The 15169-nt window shown below is 40.6% G+C and overlaps 1 protein-coding gene across 1 annotated transcript in view; it reads left to right on the forward strand.

Moving 5' to 3' along the window:
• Positions 1-15169, forward strand: part of MCTP2 (multiple C2 and transmembrane domain containing 2) — a 170478-nt gene that overhangs the window by 116439 nt on the left and 38870 nt on the right. The window contains exons 15-17 of the mRNA XM_033100384.1: positions 925-1026; positions 3567-3641; positions 5790-5909. Of these exons, the coding sequence (XP_032956275.1) occupies positions 925-1026; positions 3567-3641; positions 5790-5909 (297 nt within the window). The remainder of the gene's footprint in view (positions 1-924; positions 1027-3566; positions 3642-5789; positions 5910-15169) is intronic.

Genomic DNA, 15169 nt, shown 5'->3' on the forward strand with positions numbered 1-15169 from the left:
AATAAAGCATTGCTGACATCAACTCTGAAAAGAGAATGCTTTAACGGGAGCCAAGATGTTTCCAAAATGATACAGGAAACATTTTTCTTAGATGCCTTCCATGCTGAGGTCCCCAGCTAGATTAATATATGGAATTAATGTAACATGCTGGCCCAGAGGATATTAGAGGGACATGTTTGTTTGGAAGGTTTGTCACCGCTTGGTGCGTTTTGAATGTTTTTGGATTTTGAACCTCAGTTTGTGTAATTTGCATTTCCCCGTGGCTGTGAGACATTGGTTATTTTATTAAAATTGGTTCCTCTCTGCATTTCTTAAAATAGTTTCATAACCTTTTGGTTTTGGAATAATTTTAGATTTACGGAAAAGTTGCGAACATAATACAGAGTTCCCATATACCCCTCAAGTAAGGGTCCTCGAATGTTAGTATCTCACATTGCTATGATACATTTGTCAAAACTGAAAAACTGACATTCTACATAGCTAGTAACTAAAGTCTGGTCTTGATTTGAATTTCACCAGCTTTTCCACTAATGCCCTTTTTGCATTTAGTCATCTTCTCTCCTTAGCCTTCTGATTTGTGACACTTGCCAAGTGTTTCTTTTTTCCCATGACCTTGGCAATCTTGAGTACTGGCCAGGGATTTTGTAGAATATCATCTTTTAATAAATAAAAAATGTATCACCTCTGGGGTTTTTGAAGGAAAGCCCATGCAGGCTTAGGAATAATTTGCACCACTAGTTTTCCATTAAAACATTAGCTTCAGCCTGGTAATTGTAACTGTATCTGCTTGACAGTTATAACAGCACTCTAGAATTAAAAGTTGATTTATGATTTAATATTTGCTTCATCTATGTGTGCATTCTACATGCTTAGCTTTGCCGGTTTGGTTTCGTTTAAACCTATTTTATCTGCTGCTTATGACAGATTCGAGATGGACAAACAAATTGTTATGTATTGAAGAATAAAGATTTAGAACAAGCTTTTAAAGGAGTTATTTACTTGGAGATGGACCTCATTTATAATCCGGTAAGTCTAACTGGGCCGTACCCCGCAGCCTCTCTATACCTCAAGTGAATGGTGACTATCCTGGAGAGACTCAAATCAATGTAAAATGTTTCAGAATTATTGGAGAGAGAAGGAGGGAGGGAGAGGGGAGGACGGAAAAGGAGAAGGATGAGAGAGAGAGAGAGATTGAGAGAGAGAGAGAGAGAGAAGGGAACAGTGTTTTAAAACTCAGCCAAAAAAAAAAAAAAAATCAGTGCTAGAAACTCCAGTTTTCAACTGGTATTTATCCTATTGAGCCACTGGAATTGATGGTGTTTAATTCTCAATAAATTTAAATGTCAAAGAGAAAATTAAAAATCAAAGAGAAAATTAAGTTTTTAGCTTTGTTACTTGTAATCTTCCAAGGCAACCGTTGGCTTGTAGGACAGATATTTTCAAGCCTCTGACTGTGGTATTTAATTATTACAGTTGATATCCTGGTGTCTAACACTGTCAGAACAAATACTTAAACTCCATTGGAAACTCTGTTGAAGGAGGAAATTTTCTTTAATGTATCTTCAATCTTTAGTTAAATGTAAGATATGTAAATATACATTCATTTGCCAATTTGAGGGCGTGGGCCTAAAACCCTTCTTTTTTTTTTTTTAGCATAGATTTATTATTTTTAGTTCTAAAACTTAATGTTGCTTGCCTAAATGTACCCATAAAATCTACAATAATTGCTACTTTTGGTTTCTTTAATTAAAGTGGAGATATGCTTTAAGGATATTCACAGAACAGTCTGAATCTAGAATTTTTCCAGATTGTTTTTCCATAAAATCTTTACCTCAATCACTGTATCTTTTTAGTGACTGATCTTTACCAGGGCCTTCTAGAGCAACATAAATTTCAACTCGTTTGGTCCCTGCTTGTATCTCAATGATTTATGTCATGATCAAGTAAATATAGAATCACAATAATAGGTAAAACTGGCAACAACAGGTTTGGGAATTGGCACAATTGATTCTTGGCGAGCAATTCTTATAAACAGATGCTCCTAGACCTACAGGAGAGTGACCCATAGCCTGGTATCAGTGGTAGGGTCTAGAAAGGGAAAGGAGAGCACAGGTTAATCCAGTTGGTGTATAAAAGAATGAGCTGTTACAGTAGTCTCAAGGAGCTGGTACAGTAAGCATCAGAGTGACTGCCATTTATTGGCCACCTACAGCGTACCAGGCTCTAACATTATCCCATTTAATCCTCACAAGAAACCTGGCAAACAGGTATCATTCATGCCATTTTTATCATGCGCAAGTGCAGTTGAACAGGAGAGCCGGTTTGCTAATAAATGAGTGAGTCCGAATCCAGTTCCCAATCTTTCTGACTCTGCAGTCATTCCTTTGCGATACTGCTTCTTAGTGTCTCTAAGATATCATTGATACAATCAACGGCAGGGAAGTGTTCTATTTTATTTCCACTAATGCTGGAACTCTGGGCACCGTCTCCAGGATGGGGTCTGTTGATACTTTCTCTTTTCCCCCATTTCTTTCCTTTTTTCTTCAAAGAAATCTTATGTGCGTGTTGTACCTCAGACCATCCTTCCTTTTTCATTTTCTTCTGGCAAACATACGTGTATATACTATGCATACAGGTAAACCTGAGTTTTAGGGGGAAAGCCTACCATAGAACATACGTTAAATAAGTGATTCTTCCAGATACCCGGCTGACGGAGAAGGACTTGAATTTTATTCTTTGATGTTTTCCTCAGTGTGTTGATGAGGACAAATTGCTGTATACCTCTGAGCCTCAGTTTATTCCCGACACAGTAGGGCTACAATGACTCACCTACTTATTTTTGACTCATCATGGAGAAGAAATGAGATTCTCTGTGTAAGAGATGTTTTTATGAGTCGGAAGCCAATGTTCACCTGTAGGGTTTCCTTGGTGAAAGTGTCGTTCAAAACCTCGATGTGAAGGGAAGTTTTCTTTTCAGAGACTTTGCTTCGAGAACCCAGTTTCTGCAGTGGTTTAAAATACCTCCGTTGATTTGCAAGCATTCTGGAGTCCCCCAGATCCAGTGTGACCCACCCCAGTGACATGGTGCTCATGACTTGATCCCCACAAACACACGCAGAGCTCAGGGGCAGCCCCCCGTTCTGCCTCCTGCAAAAGGCTTTGGGGGTCAGAATTATTGGTTTCTCCATTCTCCCCAGTCATTAAGAAGAAAAAAGTCAAGGACCTCAGATATGGGATATAACACTGAGAGCAACAAAAGAGCAAGACAGAGAGACAAACAAAAGCTCATAGACACAGACAATAGTTTAGTAGTTACCAGAGGGTAAAGGGGGAAGCAGGCTGTAGAAGAGGGTAAACGGGGTCTAATATATGGTGATGGAAGGAGAACTGACTCTGGGTGGTCAGCACACAATGTGATACACAGATGCTGTAATACAGAACTATACACTTGAAGCCTATGTAATTTTACTAACCAATGTCACCCCAATAAATTGAATATTTAAAAGAAAAGTAGAAGAATGAAGTCTGTAGAAATGCTGCACTTTTTAACAATGATGTCTTTCTAGGTCAAAGCCAGTATTCGAGCCTTCACTCCCAGAGAAAAGCGCTTTGTAGAAGACAGCCGCAAGCTGTCCAAAAAGGTGGGTCCCAACGGTAAACTGGCTGGTTGCACACTCAGCATCCAGTACCTGAAGTACTGTTGCCGTTACTTGCTTGCGTCTCTACTTCCTTCATTCCCTCTTTTCTCTCTCTCTCCTCCTCCTCCTCCTTCCTTCTCTCTCTCTCTCTCTCTCTCTCTCTCTCTCTCTCTCTCTCTCTCTCTCTCTCTCTCTCTCTCTCTCCTTTCCCTCTCTCTTCTCTCTATTTTTTTCAATCCCCACCTCTCCACTCCTTTCTCCTCGTCTTACCTTCTCTCCCAAAACAAGGACTTCAGTCAGCTCAGTAAGAGGAGAAAGATTTAAACCTCGGTAAGAAGGGAAAGACTTAAACCCTATCTGCTGGGTGAAACACAAGGCGTCAGCCCTCCATCCGTGTCCTGAATCATCCTATAAACAAAAATTCCTGGCGTCAAGCCTCCGTAAACATTCCGCTAGCTTTGTTTGCCCTGCCTACCCTCCTTTCATCACAGACACTTTTGTCTCCGTCTTTCGAAGTTTCGGGGAGGTATTCTGCCCATGAAGTTCATAAAGAAATTAATGGGCCTTCAGAGTCTCCTAGCCTCGGATGTACCGATGGCTGCCCCTATTCCTTTTGTAGGGTCTAAATTTGGGGTGTATTGGCATTTTGCCTCATTTTGAATTACCTGTCCCTGTCCCTGCCTGTTACCCTGAATTCCTCTTTCCTTAGTTCAACCGAAAGTGAAGCTCTGGGCCCAGCAGGGGAAGTTTTGCTTTTTTTTTTTTTTTTTTTAACATGACCTTTACATTTCTTTTCAGTGTACCTCCCTGTTCTGTTCAGACACAGTTCAGGATTTCACTCTGGACCTATTGTCCCTCTTCAGTTGTGTAGCTGAGAACAAAGTGTCCCCTTTGGAAAGTGTTTATTACTTCCAGCACTTCCTGTGCGGTGAGCAGCTGCGGATGACATAAAGCCGTTAACTATAAAGGGATCTTATCATCCTTTTGTTTCCCATGAACCGGGCACACTTGGGACAGACCTTAAATGTCTTCTGAGGGGGGTGGGGGGGCACCCAAATGTTTTGCTTTGGTCTGCCATAACATTGAGTGTAATATTTGTCTTGTGTAATCCGAGGCAGCCTCCTATTTTTTTATTATGATTACTGCCTTTCACTCTGTTTACTTGAAAGTTAAAACCTGGGTTGAGGTAGGTGGGGTAGCTGCTTTGCAAACAAATTGAAATGAATCTGCCTACAACTGGGAGAAAAGACATTTCCTTTGCCAAACATGGACCTCCACATGGGGTGGCTTTGGGGGACTTGGGGCTGAGATCCTGGGGTGTGTTAGGGTCCTGCCCACGTGCCTCTCACCACTAGGTATCCCCACATTTTCATAAAATTGAAACTGGTGCTTCTGCTGCAAATACTTATAAGCACTTACTATGAAGCAGGAGCTATTCTAAGCCCTTTATGCTGGGTTAGTATTAATGCCAATTCCATTGTATGAGAGAGAGGTTAAGAAACTGACCCCAGGTCACACAGCCTGAAGGTGGGAGAACTGGATTCCCTTCCCGGAACTATACTTTCCTGTAGACTTGTTCTTCTGGACTTGATGACTTAGAATACTTGTCCATTTCTCGTCAATCTATCCGTTTCTTTCTAAATAAACAAGATAGATGCTTATTTCCAGAGTTCTCTGTCTCTCTGTTTTTTTCTGTCTCTCTCTCAAACACACACACACGCACACATTCACTCACACACACAGTCACACACGCATTTACATACACACACATTTACATACATTACATTCACACACATTTACACACACACACACACACACACAGACACACACACACACACACATACACCCCAAGTACCTGGCTTCTGTAGCTTTTACCAGCTTAGTTTTGTGATGAATGTTATTGAAGCAAGGTATTCTCCATTAAAGGAGCTATAAGATGCATTGGATTTTCTTTTCTTCTGTGGATCATCATATTTTAAAAAAGAATTTCAGAAAAAAGTAGTAGGACGTTTCCTTTTTTCTTTTTCTTTTTTGATTGGCTGCGATACACAATACAATTTAAATGGCCAAGATGCCGGATCTAAAGAGAATATTTGGAGTATTCATACCTCGTTCCCTGTTTTTCTTTTTTCTTTTTTCTTTTTTAATCAGATCTTATCAAGAGATGTAGACCGTGTGAAAAGAATCACCATGGCGATATGGAATACAATACAGTTCCTTAAAAGCTGTTTCCAGTGGGAATCCACGTTAAGAAGTACAGTAGCATTCGTGGTAAGCTTCCTTTTCTATGTTCAGATTATTTGCTGTTGAGTCCTAAATGCAAATGCAGATGGGTTTTAATTTAGTGACCTGAAGCAGAACGATACGCATTCAGCCTGGCTGAAGTTCACACCCCTAAGGAAACTTGAAATCATGAATGGTACCCATTCATCTTTCTAAGCTATATTATGGCCTAGGTGATTATGTAGGAGATATCATTCTAAGATAGTCCTTTAGTCAGATTTACCCTTGCGAGTCCCTTAAATTGCCCAAATCTTACCCATATACTATCGCTTGGCAAGTTTAAGAGAGCCAATGTTCTACATAGTTTTAAATGTTTTTATGGTGGTGTTATAACCGTGTCTGTATAGTTTCCGCATGGTGTATATTTCTTTCCTCTGTTTCAGTGAATGCCAGTGCTTTTTGAAAAATGGCAGTTAAAAAATAATGACTAAATTAAGACAGAATTGCTGTAATTTGTGTTTGAAGTAAACCGTTCACCGACTTTGATATAAAAAACTTTTATTCATTATCGTTCTACTTGAGACATAACTGATTATTAGACAGAACTGACTCAACACCACAAAGGACAACCACTAATATACATGAACTGCACTGATTTCTCACTGATATCTTGGCCCCATCCTCACGGGCATTATGAAATCCCAGAAGTCTCAGAGCTTCCAGGGATCTGAACACCAAGACTCTCGGAAGGACCTGAAAGTTGGCACAATGCCCTCACTTTACATCTCTGGGCATTCTCGCTCATTTGTAAAGGACTTGCCCCGATCAGACGGGCAGGGTCACACGTGGGAGGAGAAACCAAGTCTCTCAACTGCTAATCTCAGACATTTTGTATGATGCTCTTAATTTTTCATCCCGTGCAAAGGAGCACAATAGGGCCTGCTGTGACACGTGAGTGGTCTGTCACGATCATGGTCCTTCTGTCTCCTGGTTTCTATTGTCAATGCTCTTTCTCATCCCAAAGACCTCCCCTCATTAAAAAAAATAAGTAAATTCACCAAGATGTCAGTGGGTTCAAGGTCACTCCCACCTTTGTGGCTCCCACCGCATGGAGTAAAGTGTATATGGTCCTTACAAGGTTGTTTTCCCCTCGTCACTGGAGAGCATTCTGTTTGGTCTAGTTAATTTTAGGCTTTCATTGCTTCAGGATGTCCAGGGCCTGTGATGGCTGTGGCCTTGACCTTTAATATACTTTGTCTTTGGTCTGAAGTTGCTAAAAGAACTGGCCTTAATGAAAACATTCATAAGGATTTTATGAGTCCATATCTGTCTTTCTCTTGGCATTTTTTTCTCCCAGTTCCCTTTCTCACATTCTCCTACGCTGGGGGCTTCTTGATGTGTTGGGGTTTTCTTCAGCCTCTTTACCTCCGCGTCCCACCTGAATTCTCTTAAAGACTTTCCACGGAATGTTCTGTGTGATTCTGGGCAAAAGTGAAAAGTCAACACAATTGGTGGCTTCTTCCAGTCAGTACCCCAACCCCTGCCAGGAGGAGAGGATTTCCTTCGCTTGAGCTTAGTTTTTGGCACTGGGCTTTTTTAGGAAAACAGATCTGTTGCACTGGGTTATGTAGTGGAATGACAGAAGTGATTAATGGGCTGCCGGCCTGATCTGAGCAAAGATTACAACAAGTGAATAGAAGGAGGTTGTCCAATATGGAGGGGCTTCTAAATGGGAAGGGAGCTTTGGGGGTGCAGCCCCTACCGCACTGCCTGTTCCCTCTGCCAGGCTGGCAGACCCGGGCCGCCACGTTGTCCTTTCAAGTCTCTGAGGCCCACAGAACAGACGATGAAGGCTCTTCACTTGCTGAAACATGCAATTTTGCAAGGACACATGGCTTCATGAGTCTGTGGGAGGCCCCACTATGTGGGGGACATTTTCCATTGGGCACCATTGGGAAAATGCCGAGTCAGTTAGGAATGATGCGTGTATAAGCGCTCTCTCTCTCTCTCTCTCTCTCTCTCTCTCTCTCTCGGTTGTCCTGAAGGTACTGGAATGAAGAGTGCGTGTTAACATAAACACATTTAGTTTTCAGTTTTAATTGGAAACTCTGCGTTCATCTCCCATTTACTTTGACCAGCCATTGGTAGATCTCAGATGTCCTGCAGCTATAGAGGGCTGGGTATCTGCTCTCCCTAAGCTGCTGAAGTGTGATTTAATTAGACAACATTTTCGTTACTACTATCACAATGGGTCATTCCAGAATCATTTCTGCTCTTAAAGCAAGAGCATATAAGGAAAATGCATTTTTAGGGTAAAATTAATATATATATATATATATATATATACACACACACACACACACATATATACACACATATATGTGTGTGTGTGTATATATATACACTAACATATATATAGTCTATATATATATATATATATTAGGCTAATTAGTATATATATTAGTCTAACCTATATATATATTAGTCTAATATATATATTAGTCTCCCTTATTGTTCTTTAATAGGATTATGGGTAGCCAAGCCTTCACTTCTCTGGACAACATTTTGCTCTCATGGATCTTGCCTACAGACTTAAGTAAGCTGCCTGGGAGTCCTGAGTGGCGGTTCCACTCCTGCACGCCCCCATTGGTGTACTGCTGTGCCCCCAACTCTGTGGGGCTCCATTAAGGGTTGTCCTTCTGCAAAGTGTTGAATCCTCAGGTGAGCTGGGCTAGAGAGAGAGAGGAAGGGAGGCTGTGAGTGACTCTGAGGTCTGGCTTCTTCTCTCCCTTGCTCCACTCTTGAGAGCGCCATATTTGCCATTGGCGGGACACGGGGATTGTCTCCTGTGGTCTCCTGGGGACAGAGTGCTGTGTCTGGACTTGGTTCATCAGCCTGCTAATTTGTGCGCGCTTCATCCACTTGCGTTGGGATTACACAGGCAGAGCAATTTTGTGGTGGTTTGAAGCTCGGTCTTAAGCCAAGGATTTATTAAATAGTAGGACTGCATGTAAGGCCTTTCTGTATTAAAAATTAGGATGGGTGGCATTTGAAGGCTCACTGCACAGGTGTGAGCTGAACCATTTTGGCTGAAGCAGTCCTCATTGGAGCTTGTCTTTCCACAAGCTAAGGGCAGAAGTATAGGAATTCTGTTCTCACTTCTGTTTGGTCAGATAACAGAAAAGAGCCTATTGACATCGTGTGAATGTCTATTTTCAGGTGATGCAAAGCAAGAATGTTACAGGATCATGTTTAGTATACTCTGGCTGTGACTTTTAGGACTCTCTGAAAGCAAACCATATGTTTTCAAAGGATTCCTTTGGATGTGTGTATGACTATATCCTATCTTGTTGAAAGCAGGGGTTAAAGAAAAGCAGCCTGTTAAGGCCAGTCAGAAGTGGATGGACAAGCATGAAATAATTTATCTTACTGGACGGTCCGAGCATAAATCTCCCCTAACCTGGGACCAATCCCCTTAATGCGTACATGGGGGCTTGTATTCCCAATAGTGAGAAAGTGCTCTTTAATTCACTGACACCTATAAGGTGAATGTTTCTTTAATTCATTATTATTGGAAGAAATTAAATTTGGGCTTTTTTAGAGTGCTGAAACCTTTCCAAATCACACTTCTACAGCCTGTTTTTTTTTGTTGTTGTTGTTGTTAGGATGATCATGGAAAATCTTGCTTCTTACAGGTTTTGAGTTTTTTCTCCTTCCTCTAAGTTTTCTAAATCTTTCACTGTGTTGCATTTTCTGAGTTTAACTTATTTATTATAAATTAAATATATATGTATTTGTGTTCCAAAGATCACATTCTCAGTTTTCCCAGTTGAAAGACAAATGAGTATGAGATGTCAGTTTATCGAGAGAGGCCAAATGTAGCTAAAAATCTCATGCCTAGAAGAGGCGTAGCTGTGTGTTTCTCTATGAATGGATTTGTAAATACACATGGTGTTTTATAGACGTGTAAAATAGCACACAGCCATTCCCAGACACCGACATTGACCTCTAGGAATATTTTATAGCTGATGTTGTTTCAGTGCTTACTATGTCTTGCTCTGTCCTAAGCACGTTACGAATATTATCTCATTGAGTTCTCACAGCAACCTGCTGATGTAGGTGTCACTTATTATCCTTTTTTTACTTATGAGAAAAACGAGTCCATAGAGGTTAGATAACGTGTCGGAGGTCACATGTTTTAAAGAGGCACGGCTGGGATGGAAACTCAGACCATCAGGCTCTAGAGTCCAAGTACGTAACCGTGGGGTGACAATGCCCCTCACTGACGCCCAGGATGCAGTGATTGACGTCCTTATTTTAGAGAGATAAGAATGATTCCAGGGAAAACACACTGGTCATTTCAGAGACGTATGTAGATGTTCTGGATGAGGGTTAAGCTTGTTCCAAGATGCTCTGGGGGAAAGAACTGTCATTACGTGAGTGGGAATGGTTCTCAGCCATAGCCATGATATTCACAAGAGATGTGGCCAAAGGTGGAAACATCTGTCACATGTTTGGGGGAACACACCAGATCCTGGGAATCACACGTATATGACATCCTTCGAATCCAGCCTCATGGGGTGGAAAACCTCAGTGTCTGGTTCTAGGCTGAGCCCCCAATTGGAGTCTAAGTTATTTGCCCGACACATAAGCTTTTGGGGGAAGAAGCTCTTAGATGATGTACAAGGGTAGATGATATACAAGGGGAGAGAAAAGGCTAAAAACAACCAAATGAAAGGGCCATGAAAGGAATCTATACTTTTTATATTCTCTTAAAGAATTCTAGGTTTCTAAATTCTAGGTTTAAAAGAAGGAATTGGAGTAGTGTAACGGTCTCCTTTAATATATTCTTTCAAAATGTCTGAAAACAGTCGTGATGAGAGAGATAGACCCCTATTTCTAATGTATGGGGGGGTGCTTTGTTGTATATCCCCATGTTTCAGTGCAAATACATTATGTAATGATAATTAAGATGAATTTGTCCTCAAAAGATAATTTTGCACTGTGATGTTTGTGTTGTATTACCAATTATACGTATGGTTTTTTGGTTTGTTTTGCTTTGGGTACTTATATCTGTTAAAAGACCCCAAATTATGTTATGGCCTAAATGCATTCATTTTTTTCATATGACAATAAAGCTTTTATTGACAGATGGCATCATTAGAAGATTACTTTAAATAGCCAAGTTCTCGTACTGCTGTAATAAAAGGACGGCATTTATGTAGTTTTGTTTTTCCGCCAGTCTCTCAGGCACACACCTATTGCATCAAGGGAGCCAAGTGTGTGGGGCATTGATGGATTCCTTATTTTATTAAATTTTTTCTTGAACGTTTGATGTTAAAAGTAATCTAAATCTACCATATATCAATGGGCATCTTCATAAAGCTATGATTTTAACATCTGTGGCTTTTTTCCCCTGAATTTTTCAAGTGTAGAAAAATGAAGAATTCACTCTTCCGAGTTGACAGAGCCTGCAAAATGATACATGATTTACAACATCAATCAACCTCCCCCACCCCAGTAAGGTTAAAAGTACAATTCTCTGCTTTCCTAGTACCACCCCATATTTAGTGTATATAGAATGCTTCGTGCTTAGAGATCCTCAAATTGTGAGAAATGATTTCACGTGAAACTTAACAATAATAGCAGCAGTAACAGAACTGACCCTTCCAAAACACACACACACACACACACACACACGCACACACTCGCACACACACACACGCACACACTCGCACACACACACACACACACACACACTCTCACACACTCACACTCGCAGAGGACATTTGGATACCAAAAATTCCTCTGTTGAACGTTTTGTGAGTACATGTTAGTAAACATTTTATATGAGACCTTGAGGATTGTTTCTGTCTTTGATTCTTTCTGTGGCCCAAAGACCATTTCAGATTGGTAGAAATGACAACTACCATGAAAATTTTGTGTCCAGATGGGCCGTTATTAACACGGTACTGATCAAATGTCTTTTTGATTCTTTATATATTTATGTGTTAACTGTGTCTAAAAGATTTACCTTTTCTTTAAGTTCTAGCACCAAGTTATTCACAATTAGATGTACCTGCCTTTGATTAAACTTTTCAGTGGCTGTTTCCACGGCCACCAAAAGTCACAATCGGGTGTGCAAATCAGACATCACTGCCTGTTTGGTAGCTGTTTGTGCAGTTGGGGCTCAAAGGTTAACAATATTTCCATAAAGCTGAAAAAATATCCACAGTTACAATAATCATCTTCTCTGCATAAGAAGATACTTTTTAAATATCTTAAGTGCATATATATATGTATGTATGTGTATATATATATACACTTACATGCAAAATGTGTAAATATATAAAGTGCTTAAAATATTTGACAGTTTGATTGATTTAACAGTTATAAAATGATTTCCCAAATCTTCTTTTCACTGAAGACTACATTATATACTTTCAAAAATATGTTAAAGTTTTTTTTTGCCCCAGCATTTTTAAATAAGAACAATCCATTATGGCAAATTGGGATTATAATTTTTACAACATAATTGCCCCTTCTATTGATAGCTTCTCAGGCATTAACTAATGATGCCATTTAATAAAATTACAGTAATTGCATTAAATGATTATCTGTTGGAAATGTAAAAGGACAGCCTTAAGTATTTTAGCATATTTTCATGTTTATATTTTCAGCTTTATAATTGAATTGTATTTCCAGACAGAATCACAGCTACACTGCCTGAAATCTGTTGGTAATTTGGGAGCATCCCAGTTTTGACTAGTAAGCATTAGATCTTTATTTTTTTCATCCTAGAACATGATGCCGTGCCAGTCTTCAAATAGCTGGAGGATAAGTGAACAGTTACCTGCTCCTTTTGTATTATAGGTCCAGGCCCTCCACGGCAACACTCTGTCACTCCCTGCTGCCTTCCCGAGCTTCCTGTTGGGATGTACCTGCATGTACATCTCTGCCTTCTCTGGTTAGCAGCCAGTCTTTTGTCCGTTTCACTGAATTCAGTCTCGTTCATTCTACTGCCCAGAGAAACCCTATTGATTTGAACATGATCCTGCTATTAGGATCTTAAATTTTAGAGAAAGAAGACGGTAGAGATCATGTCAGTCCTTGACCCAGCCAATGCTCCATCACCTTCTTTTCTTCTAACTTGCTCTCTTCCTCTCTCCCTCCCTCACGCTTTTCCTCCTTCTCACCCCGCCTACCCCTCCTCCCAACCTCTCCCAGCATCCCTTTCCCAAGGCCTTTGCAGACCCCCTATTTTCTCTCCTCTACCTTTCCTCCACCACCTTCCTCTTCTATTTTAAACCACAGTGGTAACCTTTGAATTATTAAAGCACACCATAAGAAAAATTAAATTTGTGTATGGGGTTGTGTCAAATTAGGTAAGAAGCATGGAAATACTATATGAAGACTTGCTGAGGACGTGGGTAGAAGGTAGGGTAGAAATGCAAGTCATTCTGTTATATGCCTTGTAATTAATATTTGAGAGTCAGCTATTTCTGTTTCTAATGGATATGCATGCAACCACCAAATACCAAAGCACGTGGGTCTGTCCTTAAGGCTACGATAGTACTTTTCATGTTTGACCCAGTAAATGAAGTTTATCCCATCAAAAATAGGCCAGTTATAAGAACAGTCAAGAGGATATAAATACAGCCTAGGGAATATAGTCAATAATGTTGTAATAACAATGTAAGGTGTCAGGCAGGTTCTAGACTTACTGGTGTGATCACTTCGTAAGTTATATAAACGTCGAATCACTGCACTGTCCATCTGAAACTAATACAATGTTGTATGTCCACTGTAATTGAAAAATAAAAAATTTCAATAGGAGAGATTATCTGGATGACCTAGTCCTCCAATGTCATCTGCTGAACAATGCTTCAGTGTAACACAGCTGTAGAACTGAAGGATTCCTTTAGGATGTTGTGAGCTGCAGAATCGTGGTAGCCCAGTCTCTTATCTTTGTAATAGGTCCTTACTGCTTGCTATAGTGTGGGGTACACAGCAAGCATCTAATCAATGCTTCTTGGAGGAATGCTGGAGCCAGTGCAAGCCAGCTGTTGCCAGCTCCTGCATTCTTTTTATTCCGTAACAGCCTATGACTCCATCAGAAGGCAGAATCCGTAGGCAACCTAACGACTTTTCGTCATAACTATGGCTGAGGGGGTCTTCCTAGCGTTTTCTTGACTCTGCCCAGCAGCAGAACTGGGGGAGGAGGGAGGAAGCTGGCAAAGCTCTAACCCTGATCCACAGGCCCTGAATCGCTGTGTGTGTGTGTGTGTGTATGTGGAGGGGGGGGTTAGTTCTGATTCTTACAAAGCTGAGTGCTTCTTCCCTGCTCCCATCTGTTGTCTGTGTGACACCTGGGTGTGCAAACATTTTGTATGGTGCAAAAATGGAAAAGAATATTTAGAAATACGAGAGGGAGGGTTGGAGGGATGCAGAGAAGAACAGGGAGAGGGATGGAGAGAAAGGGGGAGATGGGGGAGGGGGAGGGAACTCGAGCATGGGTGTGTGAGAAAACAGTTAGAACCAATTTCCTGCTTCGGTTTTGACCTGTTGAAGAACCATGCCCAGCACTTATATTTATGGCTAATTTGATATTACCTTCTTTGTGGTCCGAGCTTTGTCATTTGTTCCTAAGCTGTCATTTTTATTAGTCTCCCTGGCTGATCTTTGGGGCTCCCCATCAGGTGGCATGTGTTCTCCTTGTCCGGCTGGGCTTGGGAAGCCGATGGCCCTTTTATTGCTGTGTGATGCAGGCCTGCTTGCTGGGGTGGCCTGTAATTAGACCCACCACAGGTGACAGTTACAAGAGAGCCTGGAAATCATTCTAGCTGCCTGATCTGATGTTTATGGAGAGAAACCTTCTTTTGGTCTGGTGAGGGTTTACTATGCTGTGTTGTACTTTGCCATTTGATTTATGATTAGGGTGTGTTTTGTTCTCCTCCTATCCTGGCAATGTGGCATGGGCTTTTTAAGGCATAGGGGTATGATTTTCATTGACCTAATATGCTAGCTTTCACATTTATTAAAAAAAAAGGCACAGAGAAAAAATTAAATCAGTCTAATTCAACATCATCTAAGCTGTATTTCTGTACACTGTTGTTTTAATCTCAGTGGAATTTTCTTCAACCTTGTTTTGGGCCCTTTAAAAAATGGCATTCTATTTCTGTCCAAGCTTTTTAAAATTTTTGTTTCAACTTATTGCTAAGGATGCTTCATTATGTCAAAAAAATAATATCTATATCGATATCGATATAGATACAGATGTACACTTCTTACCTCGATCCCCGCGGCTA

This window comes from Rhinolophus ferrumequinum, chromosome 28 (genome assembly GCF_004115265.2).
Source record: "Rhinolophus ferrumequinum isolate MPI-CBG mRhiFer1 chromosome 28, mRhiFer1_v1.p, whole genome shotgun sequence".
Lineage (NCBI taxonomy): Eukaryota > Metazoa > Chordata > Mammalia > Chiroptera > Rhinolophidae > Rhinolophus > Rhinolophus ferrumequinum.